The sequence below is a fragment of the Branchiostoma floridae genome, unplaced genomic scaffold, assembly GCF_000003815.2.
Source record: "Branchiostoma floridae strain S238N-H82 unplaced genomic scaffold, Bfl_VNyyK Sc7u5tJ_517, whole genome shotgun sequence".
NCBI lineage: Eukaryota > Metazoa > Chordata > Leptocardii > Amphioxiformes > Branchiostomatidae > Branchiostoma > Branchiostoma floridae.
In genome coordinates, this window is record NW_023365886.1 from 602 (window position 1) to 21,112 (window position 20,511).

At 41.2% G+C, this 20,511-nt stretch overlaps 3 protein-coding genes across 3 annotated transcripts; 1 reads left to right on the forward strand and 2 right to left on the reverse strand.

Annotated features, from left to right (window-relative positions):
* The first annotated feature begins 526 nt into the window (after positions 1-526).
* Positions 527-3,909, forward strand: LOC118408922 (uncharacterized protein C6orf163 homolog). The gene is made up of 4 exons (XM_035809778.1): positions 527-1,156; positions 1,740-1,942; positions 2,182-2,384; positions 3,034-3,909. The coding sequence occupies exons 1-4, from the start codon at positions 1,045-1,047 to the stop codon at positions 3,407-3,409; spliced, it is 894 nt and encodes a 297-aa protein (XP_035665671.1). The 5' UTR covers positions 527-1,044; the 3' UTR covers positions 3,410-3,909.
* A 4,435-nt stretch (positions 3,910-8,344) lies between these two features.
* Positions 8,345-14,721, reverse strand: LOC118408923 (exosome complex component CSL4-like). The gene is made up of 8 exons (XM_035809780.1): positions 14,536-14,721; positions 14,034-14,152; positions 11,553-11,624; positions 10,659-10,747; positions 9,812-9,845; positions 9,428-9,478; positions 9,026-9,107; positions 8,345-8,753 (listed from the first exon to the last, which is right to left on the reverse strand). Exons 1-8 carry the CDS (start codon positions 14,624-14,626, stop codon positions 8,653-8,655), a joined length of 639 nt encoding a protein of 212 aa, XP_035665673.1. The 5' UTR covers positions 14,627-14,721; the 3' UTR covers positions 8,345-8,652.
* Positions 14,722-15,292: 571 nt separating this feature from the next.
* Positions 15,293-19,947, reverse strand: LOC118408921 (protein O-linked-mannose beta-1,2-N-acetylglucosaminyltransferase 1-like). The gene is made up of 5 exons (XM_035809777.1): positions 19,853-19,947; positions 19,200-19,340; positions 18,389-18,507; positions 17,901-18,103; positions 15,293-17,598 (listed from the first exon to the last, which is right to left on the reverse strand). Exons 1-5 carry the CDS (start codon positions 19,936-19,938, stop codon positions 16,192-16,194), a joined length of 1,956 nt encoding a protein of 651 aa, XP_035665670.1. The 5' UTR covers positions 19,939-19,947; the 3' UTR covers positions 15,293-16,191.
* Between the last annotated feature and the right edge of the window lie 564 nt (positions 19,948-20,511).

A 20,511-nucleotide genomic window follows, 5' to 3' on the forward strand; every position in this document is an offset into this window, starting at 1 on the left:
TGTCGATGTCTTCCTCAGTTAAACACGGCAGTGCGAAACCCAAATCGTTGTCAGCCGGCCCCAGGTTCTCTGTGGCCATCCTGGTGACACAAAGTCCAAGTTTCTCCGCCGCGTTTTACCCAAAGGGTCCACGCTATGCAGCCACAAAACCCCTAAAGTACGCCGAGATTTAAACAAGGGTCATACACTACGAGACAATTTTATCCAGGTCCACTATTAGTGGCTATTTTGGCGACCTGACGCTAGGCTCCAAAAGTAGTACTAACCCGAAAGGCAGCGACTGCCGACTGGTGACATGTAATACGTAACCACGCCAAACCTCGCGCGATTCGGCGTGATTTGGTCAACTTTATACCGATGGGAGGACTAAAAGGATTCTGACAACAGTGAATAAATCAAAAATTCCATTCTCTTGTCTTCCTTTGAAATTTGATCACAATAACTTTCAACTAGTTTGCAACATAATGAATTTATTTGACGAAAGAAGGAAAATCTAGCTAACATTCTTCACGGCATTGAGTAAGTTTTCACTACATTTCCACACGATGATGGTCGTCCTTCCTCCCACTAAAGGGACTCTCTGCAACCATGCCAACCGGTGGGTAAATCACATAAACAGTGCCAAAATGTATCCGCGTCGGTCGATTAACCGTTATGTCTTCCTATTCCGTGCAATAATATTCATGGTATTAACAAGAAATAATTAGAAAACAAAACACGACCAAAACTTAAGCCATCCGAATGACTTATCAGCAATATATCAAAATACTTATGTTTGGGACTATGTTTTGTTACCTGTCTGCGGAGGACGAAATTGGACCCAAGTACTGCGTGAAAGGGAAAGGAAGTTGATACAAAGTTTGAAACAGGTGCATGCCCTGATAACCAACGGGTCTTAACAAGTGATTTGGAGGCACTGAATCAAGAAAATTCGGTAGCAAACTCTGTAGGAAACGAGTACAAAGAGAAGACTGAACCCAAACTCAAAGTTTGTACAAAGAGAACCTCAGCGGTCAGCAGAATTATTACCAAGTTTTGTGGGAAATGGCAGCTATTGACAAGTCCTCGTTGGAGCCAAGGTACACCGGTTTGCCCCGGAGGTACGAGGAGACGAAACCTGCTATGACGCAAGGATTCACCCATCACAGCATTCTAGGTACGTCGAGTTTGGCGTTATGTGCTTTTTGTGCTGTAGTGCTCTTCGTAATGGGGTAAAAATGGACAGCCTGCCTCCCAAGGGTGCTATCAATATCATACCTGAAGTGTTTGGCGCCAAACATTTTTTTTCGCTTGGACGTCTCATATAGATTACGCAATTTGCGTAATTATCACTCAATGTGGGACAGTAAGACAATAAATCATATTATCTGACCCAAAGGAAGAACCGTATAACGTTAAAGGTGCGACAGTACCCTGCTTTGAGGCGCAAGTGCCCATTACTGTAAGACAACTGCCTTCGATTTCCTCAATGGAATGCTATATGCTTACACAACTGGAGCTTATGGGCTACTTGACTATCGCTGAAGTGTAGCCAAGGAGGCAACTGAACTACCTCAGTACAGTTCATTGAAACTGAAGAAATTTTATGTTTTCACTGAAAGTGGGATACTTGAACAAAATGCATATCTTGTTATTGATAATCTGTCAGTTCCAGAAAATCGAATTTGATAGCTTATTTCAAGTTTATGTGAGTGACTTAGAACGTAAGATTTACAAACACTATATTGTCCTTATTTCAGACATTGGACAAAAACTTCATTCAAAGGTACAGCTGACAGCCGAGCAGCAGAGAGATCTTGCAATACAGGAAGCAGAAGCTCGAGTGTGGGAGGAGGCAGAGGGAGTCAAACAGCAGGCTGTGGAGACAGCGCTGCAACATGCACAGGCTGAGAAGGAACGCGAGATTAAGAACATCAGGAAACAGTACGAGAAGGAACTCAAGGTGGCCATTCAATGCCTATAACATTTTCTTTTCACAAGTGAATTCTGTTTGAAGTCCCAAATAAATGTAACAAGTTAGGACACTGAATAAACCCTCTGGTACTCCATGAGTACTCCATTTGTAGTTCAAAAGTATTTCCTTTGCAAGATTCAATTTTCATATTAATGTAACATTAATTTCTCACAGATGACATACAGAAGCATGACTCATAGCTATTATGATTGTGGATTGTATTTCAGGAAGAAGGACTGAAGGTAGAAGGGGAAATGAACAAAAGGATGCTGCAGCAGCTGAAGAAAGAACGTCAGGAGGCAGAGGAAAAGCTGCATGACAGTCTAAGGAAAGCACAGGAGGAGTTTGCAGTACAGAAGGTTGCAGCAGTCAAGGCTGCTCAGGAGGAGGAACGTCGCTTGGCGGCTGCACAGGCTGACAGAGTCGCTCAGTAAGTGAAGAACAGTCTTTTAGTGCTAAAATGCAATGAGAATTCCTTGCAGTCACTACTAACGTTACACTAGATAATTTATAAGTATTGTATTATAGAGATGAAAGGAATGTGTCTTCCTTCTTGTAACAATGCCATAGACAGAAATTCTGTCATTTGCTTTAGATGATGAAGAACTTTATTGTTGCAATTGAGAATTGGAGATCCTACTATACACACATATTGGACACCAGTCTTGAACAGTGGGGGAAATGCTTCTGGCCCAGGGTCAGCTCAATGAGCAACTCATATTGATCTTCTCCTGCTGAGGTAGCCTTTGACACCACATTACTAACACATTTCTGCCAGGTTACACATATCTGCCACCCAGATAATGCACTTCTATATATCTACAATGTATACTTTGCATACCTGGGGGTGTGTCAATAAAGACCTCTTAAACACAGGCATTTGCAAAGTGGCAATATGTAACCCAGTAGATAAATGTTAATGATAGCAGCATTTAAAAATGTGCACCTTTATTACCTCTGTACTTTATGCCTCCACCATATCCTGGTAATATAAGTGTTTGACACAGATACATACGGACATACTGGTAGAGACAACAGGATTTATTCCAGAGTAACTCAACACACTGTTACTGTTTCAGAATGAAAGCAGAAGAGGCTGTTGAAACAGCAAAGGCAGCAGATGAGGACAAAAAGAAGGCTTTATCCAACCAACATGATCAGTTTCAGAGGGACCTGGCCGCAGCCATTGCGAGAACGCGAGAGGAAGAGGAGAAGAAACATGCTCGACACGTAGCCGGCTTACAGGCTGAACACGACCATGAGCTGGCACAGATGCGGAAAGTGCTCATGTCACGGGAGGCCGAGCTCAGACAAACCACAAAACAGCTGGACGACATGACATCTCTGAAGATCAAGCTGGAGGGAGACCTCCTGGAGATGCGACAAGAGTTCACCAGGTTCGCAGAGAGATGTTCGGGCTTTCAGGAGGGGCAAGCAGACTTCTTATTTGCATGAATGAATCAAAGATACTGAGAAAACTCCTCCTGTGGAAATTGCAATGACTAATGTTTGAATCCTGTAATGGATATCATGTCTTTCCATCCAGCATTGCCTTCAAACAATGTGAAGGATTACAGGTAAACAAATCACTCAATCTGACAAATCAAGGAACAAGACAATTATGATTTCTAGGTTTTTTGACAAGTGTGACTGAAAATGCTATACTGAACAGCCTTTTTTGACCCGAGTTGACCCATGTTGTCTTTAAAATCTTGGACTCTGCTCCACTGTTCAAATTCCTATTTGCCAAAGAGATTACATGTGCAAACTGCAGAGCGTGTGTTTATCATACACAGCTGATCTACAGCACAACTTTGCTGACGCCTGGCTGCCTACAAGTCACATGAATGGCAGTCATGTAGTTGATGACCACTCCCTGTCTAAATGATTATAATATCAAATTGATTATCATGCAGAATGTATGCAGAATAAAGATACTGTATTTTTTATGATTATTTCCGTGTTTGACTCTATTAGCTTGAGTGCCATCATAGAAATTAATTTACTAGGACTCCATACAAAGAAGAACTGATGGATGCATAAAATCAAATGGAAACGAATAGAGAAGAGAACATGTAAAAAGTGAGCAAAGAGAACAAACCTTTTGTTTCCAAATTAGTGTTTTTGATTTAGATCCTTTAGATCGTTGCAATTGTAACTTGCATGGTGTAAACATTTTCACCCATTGTATTTTTGCTTTATTTGAGGATGAAATATTCACAATGTTGTTGAAAATATGCAGTGCTTACTCCGGATCCTGTATACCCTGGTGGACCAAATAGTCATTGTGCTGACAATGCCTAAAAGCTCCCTCTAGCAGTTGCAGTCTTGTATTCCAAACCATTGCACTTTGAGGAGGGTTCAGCTCTTTGTAGCTGCTGATATTGAAAGTGATCTGGAATAGTCTAGCTAACTGAAGAGCTCTTCTCCCACTGTTTTTTTTTTACAAAGACGACAGGTGCCTTGTACAGTATTTACAAGTTCATTGTACCAGCCTAAGCATAATTCCCCTTAGGCTATTTCTTTTCAATTCTACTTCATATTACAGTTTGAATCATAACATATTTAGCAACAAATATGATTTTACTTGTGAGCAAAAACAGGGAATCTCAATAAACACACATCAGCTGCAGAAACAGTAAAACAAACAGTATACTGCAGGTAAGTGAAGGTCATATTTCACTTCACCTTTGAACTACTTAAGTTGAGATTGGCCCTTGTGGTATTTCACAGCAGTTTATGAAAGTTTATCAGGCTACCCCTGCTGGTACAAGTTCCCTAGACCAGATAGAGGCATGACTCAGCAATGGCAGCATGCCAACAAGTCTCACAAGCAGCAAAGCATGGAGTTGACCTTAAGGTGGTTGACCTTACCACTGGTAAAGATATTTAAATGATGGCTTTGGCAGGTAGGAGGTGACATCTAGGTCAATGACACACCAGTAACAAAAAAAAGTTTTGAAATTCAATGTTCTCCCTGCTGTATAGCCCTGTTAGCATTGTTGAATTGGTAGGCATTTAAACTTTAAAACTACTCCAGTGTTCACTGTGCTCCCAGTATAGGAATCAATCAATGGCAGACCTTTTCAATCCATTACCAGTATCATGATCACAGCATGGTGATTTGATACTATAAGTAAAAAAAAATATGAATGGACTTTGTGAAATGTATTTGAAACTAGACTTCAAGAACCACAGCTGATGTTAGTTTTAATAGAGATGGCAAAGAGCCGCAACTGAAAATTTGTTATGAAAGGAGAAATGCTGCTTAGGGAAAATGCACCACTTGAAAGAAGAAAACATTGCTGTAAACAAAAGACATCATCATGTGAAGTCCTGGTATCATACATGTATATATATACAGATTAGACTTTGGATCCTCCCTGTGATCTCCCCATTAAATGATCTCAGTGGCCCTGGTTGCTAATATGTTGTCCATATGTAAAAAATGCAATACCATAGCAACTAAGATAGCTTTTATCAAGTTTTTTTCAGCACATGTACAATTTTCAATTGCTTTCAGGGGCCAAATTAAGTCGAACAATGCTACCCAGGACCTAATATTAGTGACAGGAACACCTGTGCTTGCCATTCTACTGTTTGTTAGCAAAGTAAACTTACTGAAAGCTCAGCTTGATCCAAACTCACCACTTTACGCAGGAGTCCATCCAGGCTCGTGTTCCACATGCTCTGCTCCTCCAGACTTGACTCAGTCTGACTGACATGCCAGGAGTTACCTGTAACATCACTTCTGGGACTGCTTAGACTCATGCTTTCATCACTATGCACAGTCACAGGAGATGCAAGCCCATTCATGCAACACTGGGCAGCCTGGGGCACAGTTTCACCTGGCCAGAGATCATTTGATATCCCACTGAAAAAGTGGTCATTGGTGACATATTCAATCCCATCCCACGTTGCTGAAGTATTGAGGTTGTTTTCCAAAGTTGTTTTCTGAAGGTCTTCATCCTGCCTTTTTCCTAACAAATCCTTTTCTATGATTGCCTCACTGTCAGAGCCACATGTGTCTGACTCTGTGCTGCATTCCTCCTTCAGGTGTATGTTACAGCTTTGTGGGTTGTTGATAGGCTGTCCTGTCCCACGTAGCAGACTCTTGAGATGCTGGTACTGCTGCTGGTCATCTGGTCTTGATGAGGTATCGTCATTTTTTGAGCCCAAGATGTCCTTAATGCTGACATGTTCCTCTGGCGTGATAACACTGTTGCCATTTTTGTATCCGCCTTTGATCAAGCTTGTCAGACTTATGAGCTGTGTTCCATTCTGCACCTGAAATGTGCTGGTCTGTGAGGACGACAGACCCCATTGGCTCCTGGAATTAACTGTTGAATCTTTGTCATCCACAGGTAGCCATGTCCCATTCTGTTGGTCAGGAAAATGAGGGCAGTTCCCACTGCCTTGTAGACTGGAACAGTTGCACCCCATAGTGTTCAATGTCCTGACCTTGTAAACTTGTATTGCACTCGGTGTTTATCAGATATGCTTTCTTGATCTACAATAACTCAATCATTTCAGGCATAGTAACATACATGGCTTATGTAATACGGTGATCACTCTCATTTCTCAACACAATAGAGATGTTAACCTGCTCAGCTGCCCATTGTCCTTGTACTGTAAGAACTCCTTGTCCCCTCCTTCCCTGGCTGGTGTTTCCATCAATCTGTGCTGTGCTGTTTCCAGTGAGTGTAACACCCAGGCTCCTCCCACTTTATACAAATAATGGAGTACAAAGTCTAAAGATTACTCCTGTTGACACTGTCTCGGTGCCACCGAGGGTCTGCCCTGTGGTACACAACTTGGACACTGTCTCTCACGTTATGTCATCTGACCCAACGGATGTTGAACTGACCCAAAGGATGTTGAACTCTTGACCGTTGGCACAGTGGCATGCATGACTGGGACTGTACCAAAGTAAGAAGTACTAGCAAGAAGACTACTGCCATCTACATAGACTTACACTATGACCTGCAGTTGAAGCTGACCCTTTTTGCTAGAGGGGAGTGGCTTGCATATTTACTTTTGTGGGAGTGACAGAGATAAGATAATTATGAAGGCAAAAGCTACCGTCATATTGATAGCTAACACTGTTGCCACGGTAGCACTGAGCCCTGACAACAGATAGGGATCGTCCTTTAGTACATTTGTTGTCCGAATGCAAAGATTTGGTAGCCAATTTTTTAGGGTAGCGAGTATAAGGAAACCCTGGTAGAAATAGTATGGCACCCAGACTAAAGATTTGGAAATTCATGCAAGTCAATTAAATGAGGACCTGCAATACATCACGTATGGCTTGAGGGCATTTGAACTGCTCTTTGTTTTGTTAGCAATCCTGTACTCACCTCACCTCACTCACCGTAGGTCACAAATCAACTTAGAAATTACCATATGGTAAATCAGGGTACAAAAATTTAATCCTGTCAGACTGTCAAGCTGCAATTGTTAGTTTAGTTGAACAAGCAAAACGTAAGATTGTAGATACATGTAACATTTCTTCCCTGTATACAGCACAAGAAGTAAGTTGAAACTTGTAATTATTATGCAGATGTTGTGTAACCCTATACTGTGAAGCCTGGCAACTAGCCCATTCTGGATAAGGTTCAGTAGAGTGATATTCACGAACATGTACTGTACTATAGGCGAGGGGAAAGTTCATTCATTTCATTGGTATAGGGTTAAGCAATCTACTACAACGACATATGAGAGTTTATGACAAAGACTTGTCCTGAGGACATAGCAGTATCATTACAAGTTCCACACAGCATTGTAAACATCTGAGACAAACTGTTAATCTTTTAACCAAGAGATTTTCCTTTCACAGAGTGCAAGATTAGGCAGCCAGTTAATTAAGGGTGGTTTTACTAAAAATGGTTTAGAGGATTTTCATATTATGGGAGGAAGTCCAGGACAAGTACACGTAGTACCACCAAAAAATGTCCATGAACATCAAATATTAAAAACAAAACTTATTTTGCTGAAATTCATCAAACTTTTTAAGGCTTTAACCTCTTTACGGCAAACATACCCATTCAGTACTAACTGACTCAGGCAGCAGACAGAATGTGAAAACAAGGTTGTAGATACAGTCTATTGAGACTGACTTCTCCATCATGTAACATCTCCCTACCAACCTTATCTTTTCTTAATGTACATTTTGTATCTCTGATCTCTGACCAGCTGAACAAAGCACTTAAGGGCTTAGATCTTATCTGGGACACCAAGGCTGCAGATTTGTTTCAAGGATACAAGATTCTGAGATTTAAGGATGAACCAATTGCAAATAAAATCTGAATGTGTAGTCTAACTGACATTATAAAAGTAATAATTATTATTCATTTAATTGCAAACAGCAAAACAAATCACAACTCACAATTGTAATAAAAGATTTCCCTGTTTATTTCTGGTCAATTGGGGTTTATCAAGAACTAAATTTGGCCTGATATTTTCACGGAATTTCTCAGAAAAAAAGCATTATCTTTCTGATCCCAAATAAAATACAAACATAACTTGGGAATGTTAGACAGGTACATTAAAATGGCAAGGCATTTAAAACAAAAAAACACTGTGATGACCTAAAGCAAGAATTGGACAAGTTACATTCCCTTGTAAGTTATAACATAGCAATGACGTAACTGTTGAAGTACTAGTAACTAACTAACTAACTAAGAAATGTAATGGTCCCATCATTCCTGCTGAAGCTGCACCTTGGCCACCTTCCTGAACTCTTTACTGCCTGTCTTGGGACACTGCATGTCACACCAGCTTACAGGCACCATCTGTGCTCCTGCAATGGACAACATACAGTATGGCTTACAGGTAGTGTCAAAGGTCCTGTTGCACCATATCAAATCTACCCTGCACTGCACGATATCACCAAGAACATCACCAAAAGGGAAGATCTAAATCAGAGGTTGACTAGGGGAATGTTTGTTGGGATTCTGTCTTGGAATTTTGAATTAAAAAACCCAATCAGAAGTGCAAACATGAACAGACTGCAGATGAGGATACATGTGTACAAAGCTCTAAAAACTGTGGAGACAGAAGTGCATGACCCACCAGCCTCGCTGAGAGCCAGCACCACACCCAGCTCATTCTCAGCTGTAGATAGGAGGTAACAGTTAGCATCACCCAGGGACAGCTGACACCACACGTCAAGGAATTCTTCAGTCAATGGACTTCCACTTTCACGAAATTACCACACAATTCTTAAATTCATCAGAGGAAAAGGAACAGTTGCCATACCCTACAATAGCAGTGATATAACTCCTTGAATTAAGGTACACTTGACTAAGTATAGTCACCACAAAGTTGCTGTGTCAAGACCCAAGACAATGGAAGACTTTTTAAAAAGTTCTCACTGTCGCTCTTAAAGTGCTATGTTGCTGAAGAATAAATTACACACAAAATTTTGAATTTTTCAATTGCCTGCACCATGAATTACACAAAATGGAAGGATACAACTCTTGCCAGCACTATGTCTCCTGGTCTGAAGCATTTGTACATTTCCACCTGAAAAAGAAGAGAGAAACACTCTATGAAAGATATCTTTTACAATGTGATTTCTGTGAGAAATACTCCAAAATGTGATATTTTCTTACTGCAGAAGGAATAAAGGATACGAAACAACTGCATTTCAGGTCTGTTGATGACAACAACAATAAAAAAACACTTGTAATTAAAACAAAAACCAATTTTATCAGCATCCTTTCAAAGATCAGTTTTATCAATGACAAAATGTGCTAATGTAATAGCAATGACTCCTATGAATAAATGGGGAATCACTGTGACCACTACACATTAAGACTAATACATGTTGTAATTAAGTAACACAATGAACCTTACCCTGTCTTTTTCTGTAGCTCGAACATCTTCTTTCCTGTTGGCAAACATGAATGAAAGAAAGTTCAAGGGAATGAAACATATTTCAGCAACAACATGTGATAGGGATATGAACTGAACTGGGGATATAGTCAGCCTATCTTTCAAGGGACATTAAATTTAGCCTTGTGCTGCCAAGAATTTTTGCCGGTGTGTAGCACCAGCTTTGAGACGGGAGAAGCGGGTCTTTCAACCATTCGTTTGGTTTGCATGGATGCATGGATGGATGCATGGATGCATGGATCGGTCAATTTAACCAAACCCTTCTAATAGCCCTTCCACACGCATAATAATGTAATTGAGTTAGCGTGGCCGAACGGTCTACGGCTCTGGGTGTAAATAGTGTTTTGCTTTTGCAGCCGTGGATCGTGGGTTCAAAAACCAATTGTAACAATTTTTTTTCTTTGGTAGACAAATCTCACGTAATGTTTTTTTTAATAGAAGACAGATCAATTCAGTAATTTGATGCATAAAAACTTTTTTTTCATTTGATTTTGTTTAACATCCAGGCTTTTCCCAAAATACGCACTGGCCAGCTTTTTTCAGAAGCTTTCTTGTTTGCCAACTTAACCCCTAAGCTGGTAGATTCATCAAACGGGCCTGTTCTGTGCTGCTGCTGCAGATTTACCTCCCAAATCAATGCGGTTTGCTTATTATGGTATTAAGTGAGAAAGGCCCCAAACCCATAAAGATAATGGCCCCACATACAGGCATTCTATATGTGCATCCTGTATATATATGGGCTCAGCAGGACAAGGGTTAAGTTTCAGTCATTTTGCGCTATCAGTATGATCTAAACTATACATCTCACCTGATGAGTCCTCTGAACGGCTCCCTTAGTGTGGTCCTCTCCACACAGGTGATGGCACACTTACACATCCTCCCACTTACACTGGTCACCTGTACAGGGAACACAGGTTTTACCACTTACACCAACATCAGAGGACATGTTTTCACAATTTCAGTCAGAGGAAAAGCACAGAAAAATTTCCTTCTTAGCTCTCTACCTTCAACACAGTGAAAATATGTTGAAAGAATGGTTACAGATCTCATGTACTACATTGTATTTCTTCTGAATGTTTATATGATATCAAACATCCACAGACAAACAGTCGACATCAAAGAACCCATAAATTCTGGAAAAAATTGGGGTTTACATCTTCCTCTGCTTTCAAAAACAAATCCAAACGGTTGAAACCCGACATGTCTAGACATACTAGTAGTCTAGTATTTGAATAGTCTCGATGTCAATCACGGTCCTTATAATAATATCTGGTGTTTTTTGCCAGCCAGTAGGTACCCAATGTGTTGAGTAATGAGGCTGAATAACGTGGTTGAGGCACCTCCTCGAGCACGGGACCCCCGTTTTATGTCCCTTCCGGAAGACAATTTCGTGGAAAGCTTCGTGAGGCTATGTAGCAATCCGGTCGTCCGTGTTTGCGGGATTCCCATCCAAGAACTGACCCGACTGTCGCGTTGCTTAACTTCTGAAATCAAGGGATCGGGTGTATCCAACGCGCCATCACATGTATGATCAATTTGTCTCTACCACTAACGTACTAGTACGTTCCCAACCATATGTAATTGCAATTGGCTTTGGGGCACAAACTTCAATAAACTGTTTTCTCAAACCATTCCAACGTATCAGTCACATGTAACAACACCTGTCCTCATTTTAGTAAGCTGCAGTCTAACTCTCACACACCTTTGCAGTGACGATGGAGCCTATTCTGGGCACTGCATCTTCTTTTTGTCTTATAACCTCAACAATGGACAGCTGGAAGAGAAGGAAAAAACATGAGGTTAAACTAAACATTGCACAACATGTCCTAGAATTTATTTAGTATTAGACTTAACGTTAACAGTAATTTTACAGCTACTAGCCTGGGTAAGATTACCATGATATGTAGCAATGGCTAGATGAGAAACAGATGTGCAAGAGAGAAACAGATGCGCAAGAGAGAAACAGATGCGCAAGAGAGAAACAGATGAGCAAGAGAGAAACAGATGAGCAAGAGAGAAACAGATGCGCAAGAGAGAAACAGATGCGCAAGAGAGAAACAGATGCGCAAGAGAGAAACAGATGAGCAAGAGAGAAACAGATGCGCAAGAGAGAAACAGATGCGCAAGAGAGAAACAGATGCGCAAGAGAGAAACAGGTGCGCAAAAGACAAACAGATGCGCGAAAAAGAAACAGATGCACAAGAGAGAAACAGATACGCAAGAGACAAACAGATGCGCAAGAGAGAAACAGATCCGCAAGAGAGAAACAGATGCGCAAGAGAGAAACAGATGCGCAAGAGAGAAACAGATGCGCAAGAGGGAAACAGATGCGCAAGAGGGAAACAGATGCGCAAGAGAGAAACAGATGCGCAAAAGAGAAACAGATGCGCAAAAGAGAAGCAGGTGCGTTAGACACTACTTTTGTAATTTTCAACGAACAGGTGCTGTTACTGTACAGTAATAGTGTTTTTGTACTTTTTTTCAAGCTGAAAACTTTTTATTACCTCCATGAAATGTCATGGAATGGAGGTTATATTTTCTGTTATGTGTCTCTGTCTGTGTAGATGATTACTCAAGAACGGCTGGATGGATTGGTTTCATACTTGTTGTGTTGGTGGGATGTGATACAAGCTCGAATCGATGAGATCTTGGGAGCCGTATCCGTCGTTATAATTGATGTAATAATATCAGAAATCACCCCTATATTTGAGATATATTATATATATTGGTACAGGCATCGTGCTGTATGTGTTTGTTAATGGGCTTAGCTGCAAGCAGATAGTGAGGTGACAGCTGTTTGGGGAACCCCCAGTAGTTTTATTTATGTCTGCTTAGGACTGTTTGAAATATTTGTAACAGTTGGCACAGTAGTTACCTCCATGAAATGTCATGGAGGTTATATTTTCTGTTATGTGTCTCTGTCTGTGTACAAGATTACTCAAGAACGGCTGGATGGATTGGTTTCATACTTGTTGTGTTGGTGGGCTATGATGAAAGCTCGAATCGATGTGATTTTGGGCGCCGTATCTGTCGTTATAATCGATGTAATAATATCAGAAATCCCCCCTATATCTGCGATATATTGGAACAGGCATCGTGCTTTAAGTGTTTGTTAATGGGCTTAGCTCCAAGCAGATAGTGAGGTGATTGTATGACAGCTGTTTGGGGAACCCTGAGTTTTTTGAATATGATAATTAGTTTTATTTATGTCTGCTTAGGATATCATGGAGATGTGATGCGTAAGTATAATTGTAAGAAGTTGAGGTACATTTAACGGTAATGCTTAACAGGTATGGATGTCTCACATACTGTACTGCTGATTTGAGTGACATGGTGATTAAAATGCCATTAGGTCCTCTCATCTTAGATGGGTTGGGTGTCAGAAGTTTTATGGGCGATACTGATTTCGTTACGATAAGGGACAGTTGTTAGTTGTCTCTTTCGTAGCCAATGGTACTTGTTTTTTAGCAGACGGGGTTGGCGCCAAGTATTCATCTTACAGTTGATGTAGGGCTATCAGAGGAAAGTGTGCATCTCATTTTTGTACCGTGTGAACAGCTGATGTTATGACATATTGGTGGAAAATCAAATCACCATCTGACTAAAGTTGGCCACATCCCTTCTTCTTTCTGAGTTTCCCAACTTCCTCCCACCACACCGCTCTGAGGCACATAGTGGAACCTCAATAATGCTGACAACCTTAGACAGTTTAAATGCCAAACATCAAGCTTAAGGAACACCACGCTACCATATGCCGTCGACCTCTTAAACGCACATTACACAATTAAGTGTCACATTTCAATAATTACTAATCAGATGGACATCCTAGATGTGTCATTAAACAAATACACCACTACTTTCCCATAACATTTATAACCATTACTCTCAAATACAACCGACTATAAACATACATACCATCCACAAAAAAGCAATAAATATTTCATGGAGGTATGAGGTCCCCGAACTCTATGTTTTGGATTAGCCCTTATCTTTACCCCAACCATTTTACAATTTCTATTCTTATTTTTTTTTTGCCCTATCGCTCCATATTTTTTATTAAAAAATCCGTGAACCAAGAAATTAAATTTTCTAGTTTGGGTGAACCAGTGCACCTATTCCCAAAAATGAATTTCGAGCCGTGTCACCCTCACAGTCACAACACTCAATGGCTCTAAAGTCTAACCTCTTTCCCTTCTGTTTTTCTCTTGTGCATGTAGCCAGCGAGACAGGAGTAGATGTAGCCATGATGTACGTATGTCCCTGGTCCTGCCTCACAGTCAGCGGTACTGAAGAGACGTTCTCCTGGGGTGTAGAATAAGAAAAACATGTCAACGTGTGGGTCATTTTCTGTTGGAAAGCTATATATGTCATGCAAGTACCCAGGTGGATACACATATGTGTACTTGGGAAATTAGACACATATAGTCCCCATGCTCGTGCATGATATAGACGTAAAATTAACTCAGACAAGTCTAAATTATGTGACGTTAGAACTTATCCTGCCCCCCTCCCTCCAAACACACTCTTTAAGTATAACGTAAATTTAGAACCGTACAATGACTTCGGGTTCAGCTAAAGCGTTCTTTACTGTTAAGAGGGTCGTAGCCATATCTAACCACTAAACAATATTGCATAGTGACAACCTATCTAGCGTAAAAGTTGCTTTTGGTCGCATGCTTGCTTACCTGGCACGCACACCCTGGGGGCTGCCATGTTTGTTGACAAGATCGTAACAGCGACCTCTGGCAGGTGAGGTGTATCACTGCAGAAAATCATTCTGTCCGATTCACTAAATAACAGCACATACTTACAAGCATGTAACTTGCTTTGACTTCATCACGTTCTTGTAGAGCTGTGTATGAACGTATACTCAGCCTCCACACATATCCTCGCATTAGGCCTGAAAGTCTATTGTGTGAAAAATGTGTTCAAAGTCACTAAATGAGAAATGAACGTTATAAAAGAGTCATAAAAACGTCAATGTCACACATCAGTTAGAGATGCATATTTGCGAGCAAAAGCGTACATGTTCTCGTTTCAGTGCAACTTATGTCAGTAATTACAATAGTGAATAATATTTGTTTTTTTTTCTGGATTTCTAGGGTACTGAAGAGCCAACTAGCTGTTCACAGTGGTACTGCAGCCCTGAAGATACTAGTACGTGTAATGGGGTGCAGGATAGCAAGGATTTGTCAGACAAGCCAGGCCTTCAATCTTTCACCCAACATGTGCTTTGACCCTGAATGTTCCTCTTGTGCATTCTTCTAGGAGTTAGAATCCATAGGGGGCTGACAAAGTAATGAAAAATGGGCCTTTGACCAAATAGAGCATAAATAACATGCCCCTCTGGGGAGGCAACCTTGTCCTCCCGCCAGCTAACTCTTCTCACCATATTTGGCAAATTTCTGCCATATTTCTCAGCCATCAAAGAATCTTGGGAGAGACTGTGGTCAATGAAGGTTTTATTCTTACTGCAAAATCTAACAAACTACCAACAAAACCCTGAAAAAAACTATACAACGTATAAAGTAAGGCTAAGAGTAAGAAACACATCTCCTATGGTTTAAAACTCTTGCTGCGTAATGCAGTAAGTACTTACACACACTGTACATTTTGGCCTTTAGGTACATGTAAAAACAATTGTAAAGGCTTCCATACATAGAAGATTAATGAAATTGTTAAAACTATAGTGGTAAAATATTGCCTTCCTTGACTTAAGAGCCCTGCATGTATGTTCAGTTGAAAAAATACAGTCAAGGCACAGCCAAGACTTAAACCCTTCCAACCCCATGGAATTACAAGTCAGTCATGGACTGCATCATAATGTAACTGTCAGTATGCAAATTAATCCCACTGTTCCATTTTCAACAGTGAGGAAGGTGGAATCTAGCAGCTTTTTATTCTATTGAATACAATCTTCATCTCACAAGCTATTATCAAAAAGATGACATCTGTTAAACTAAATGACAGATACATATTCTGCCACATACATGTACATAATACGTATAAAAAACAAAACTAGATGATGACCAATAAAATTGCAACTTGGTAAACACTTTGTTACCTTAACCTATGAAATTGCAAATAGATTGACTATGCAATACAAAAATACATGAAATACAATAATACACATATGCATACAAAACTATCCATACAAAATTTTCCTACATTGGGTAATTTTTACGTGTTCTTTTTAAAAATAATTCTCTGACAATCTATGTTGAACAGGCTGATATGATGGCATACATCTTCTCTAGAGTGCTACTTGTCCATATACAGCAGTTTTATCTGAGGTCTCAAGTCTAAGAGTTTATAATAGGCAACACCGACTACCAGACGAGCTACCGCTTCTGGTCCTTCTTCTCCACAGGGAGTGTGACTGGTATGATATAATCTGGTTTATGTTGTGAGTATGCAGAAGCTGGATGTCCAACCACAAAGAAATGGTTCCCATTCATAAACATTCGCCACATGGCTTTGTGGTTGCCTCGTGCATCCAGGTCCCAGACTTTCAGGCACTTTGCTAGAGCCAGCCAGTTTTGGAAGTCTGATTCCTGTGCCATCTGTATGTATAAGACATAGCTCTGGCCCTCTGTGGCATCGGGTATCAAATTGTCCCTACAGGGGGACATGTTGTGGTCTAGAACTTCTGCAGTGCTGATCAACTTGTTTACATCTTCTTCGTAGGGTTCACTTTTCATCCTGTCTATGTTCTTTAGCTCCACATTTGGTACCGTGTTGATGAGATGTTTCTTAAAGTAGAGTTCCTGAAAATATGAGTTCATGTTCAAGCCAGAGCTACCAAAGTGATATGTCCGTGAGATGTCTGGAATGATGCATTCCCTTCCTTTACGGTTCTCTGGGAGACGCATCCACATGTCCCAATCCCAAAGTTTTTCTGGTGTCGGCCATTTTGGTTCAAGTTCATCCTTGTAAAGAGAGCGTTTGAGGATCCAGCCTAACCCTGGCATGGTCTCCACTCTGTACAGCAGGGTGGGATCACCGCAGGAGTGTTCGTAGCCCTGGTCATTCCATGCAGAAACACAGTACACTGTTGGATCTTCCTCAAGGAGAGGCAACGTCTGGCTGAAGTAGCTGAAAAAGTCTACAGATACATCCAGGTCCTCTTCCACTACTATAACATAGTTAGCCTTAGGGTACAAGTTAAAAGATGCTGTTAAACTAGCCTTGTAGTGCTGTGATATGCGAGCATTTTTCACCCCTATGGGAGTATGCTGGATCCCTCGCACACCAAACAGCTTCACAACTTCCATTGGCTCCTCAAAAAAGCCATCAACAAACACTGTTACCATGTTGGGGTTAGCACCATGTGCTGAGAGAAGTGACCTCAGCATACGGTACAGATAGCCCGGCCTATTGCTGGCTATGACAGCCACGGGGACGTCTGCAATTCTGCTATTGGGCAGAGGATCTGGGTTCATCTCTATAGGAGCCGGGTCACTACAGCTACATAAGCTCCCGTAGCCTTCGATCTTACTGCAGAATGTACGGCGCCGTCGGTTAACGTCCGTGTCAGGCCAGGGACAGTCGCTGTCCTCCATGGCAGCCAAGGGGATGGAGGTCTCCATATAGACAGGCTCCGCCCACGTGGACAGGTCAGGTGACTTATTGTGCTGCTCGGCAAACACCTTCCCAGTCTTGACCACGACAAACCCCCACATGTCACGCCAGCCCAAGATGTCCGCATGCTCGCTCCCCAGGGTTTTCAGGAGACTCCTGGCTGTGCTCTGGATCAAAACACAATCAGACAACAAAGAGCACAATTACATCTTAGTTTCAGCCAAGACAAATTTCAGAAACTGTTGAAAATTATAATCAATAGATATCTGACCTTCTCCCTACTACCTAGCTCCATAAGGTACCATAGCAAATACAAAATTAGTGCTTAAGATTAACATGAGTGGATTACCTGTATTTGTCAAATGCCTTGCTTTTCAATAGTAATACAGCTGTTTGGCTTGCTAATCGCTATGTGAAAATTGATGTACATAAAAAGGATGAGAATATTGGTGAATATGATAGAAGGTACCTTCATCTGAAATGTTCCCTCATCCTTTATAGTGAAGATGAGAATCCTCCCGTCTGACACCATGTTTAGGAACAGGACCATGGCCTCATCTTCATGAGCGGAGTACGTGTCAAACACCCGCTGCGCCATGACGCTGCCCGTGGCCTGGTGGAGGACCAGGATGTGGATCCCACGACCCTTCTCGCTGTCTTCATCTTCAAGAACTGAAAGTACAAACCATAGGATTAAATCTCTGCAGCAAGAAACAAAGTGCTATGGAGATACCTGACAAATATAGGAAAAAAATGACATTAAGTTGAAATATAATAACATGGTTTAAGGATATCTTCCATTTCAAAAAGGTACGTGGTATTCAGGAAACAAGTCTTGCATACAAAAGTTTTTAGAACTTAATCAAACATACATGTAAAGGGTTGCTTTCACGCCAGCGAACCTTTACATGGAAGATGGAACAGCCCCTGGGTTAACCAAGGATAGATTTGACCCACCAGTTGTGCCGTCCACTGCTACAGACACCTTGTTCTGACTGGACAGCACAGCAATGTCGATCGTCCTGCGACCATCCTGCCCAGGAGCATGATGGTCATCTGACCCTCCCTCCTCCTCCCTGACAAAAAAACGTCAAACGTTATTTGATCAGAACATTATTTTTTTGAGACTGTTGGATTGGTCAGTCATCAGTAGTGGCATCAAGGTAAAGGGGTGTTGACTAAGTTAGAATACTAAGGCTCTGGGTATCAATTGCTATGACTTAAGTATGAGGCCCCAGTACTAGTATTGTATCCTTGAGAAAAGGCAATTGGCACAAGGACATCTTCTCCAATGGGGTGCAAAGCTGGAAGTCCTGTGTTTGAGGGGAGGGGTCACACCTCAAGAATGTTAAAGAACCCATCACACTTGTGAAAAAGAGCAGAGGTCCATCCCAGTCTGCATGGATCAAGCATATCAGTCTGGCCTTACACAATTTACCTACTGCACAAAACTGGTGTCTTCTGCCCAAAAGGGTTTACCAGTTATACGGATTGATTTCATTCACTATCACTTGCCAAACCTCATCTGATTATTTTGTGCCTTTGTCTTTTTTTTTTTAATTTAGTGGTATACAGTCTTCATATCAACATCCTATTTATAGAGTCATCCAATTTATTGGTATGTAATTTGATATTGTCCCATTGTCAACAGCAGTTCATGTACTCCTGCAAGGACCACAAGACATTTGTTTATTAATCTGAAGAATGGCCTGAACTGGAAAACGTGGCCAAAAGGATCTATTATCTACTAGGATCTACTAAGACATACCCAAAGGCAGTGTCTTGTGTGGTCTTCTGCCGCAGCCGTTTGGTGGTGTCCAGGATGAAGAGGATGTTGATGATGACTGTGGCCAGCAGGATGACCACTAAGATGGCCTGCAGGACACGGGTGGACACTCGAGGGACTGACCTGTGAAGAGAGGGAGACAAACGCAATCTCAACTTCATGCACATTTTTATCTGGAACATCATCTGGAATACAATACCATGTACCATATATGTACATGATTTATCTCAAAGTCTACATTTGCATATGTTTGTTTATATCAATGATAGACGAGAGTTTTCATCAATTATTTGATCATTCGAGGACCCCCTGAAATACTAGAATAAATAACATCAGACCAAGGTTGACCCAGTGCATGCATTAACTAACTAAGGGTGGCAAAGTGTGAAGTCTGACTGTGGCACCCATCATTGTTTACTTTTTTTTATTGATAACTTTGCCTTTAAGTTTTAACAACTACTAGTATTTGTAGCTGGCTTTGTGATATAAACATTGATCATAAGCTGCTATAGCGATAAGGAATGCACTTGTTTTATATGTTGACAACTGGCTGTCGGTTTGCCGGTCTATAACGTTAGAGAACTTGTTCAGTTCAGGTATGCTGATCAGTTATCGTGCTGACGGATCAGTCTCACCTCGCTGACGGGCCCAGTCGGAAACCCTTCGGCCTGTGTCGCGGGATGAACGGCGCTGCTCTCGGGTTAGGCTTCCACTGGTCCATGGCTGCTGGATCAGACTTCAGCCTCAGAAGTGGGGAGGGGGGTCGGACACAAAGCTCACGATCACGCTGTGCGTTGTTTGAACTTCAGCTTCAGCAGGCTCCGTTCAGTTCAGTTTTGACAGAAAAATCAAGAGTGTTCAGAGCTCCTTTTCATGCAGCCTGTAAATATGCACCCGCCCCAAAGCTACCGGCTAGTTCATGGCGGCCCCATTGAGGAGGGAAATGGAATATGACGAGCTATATTTTCGGGGCAATATTGACAACTGCAAATTCCTCTGTTCAAGAAACCGGAAGTGACCCTGTTGAGAATAGACTAAACCACTTAATAACAGGGATACTATTAATATTGAACGTAAAGAGAAAGGATAAAAGGTATATATTAGTGCAAAAAGTTATTTTCTAGACTAAATAATAAGAAATAAATCATAAAAGATTAACAGTTTTGGAATTTTGATTCGTATTTTAAGTTTCAAATTACCTGTGTCATTGATAACGCTCCCGTATTTTAGTAGACAGATCCAATATACTTATAGTAAGCATAGCACGCTATTTGTAGTACAAAAAGTCAAGGAA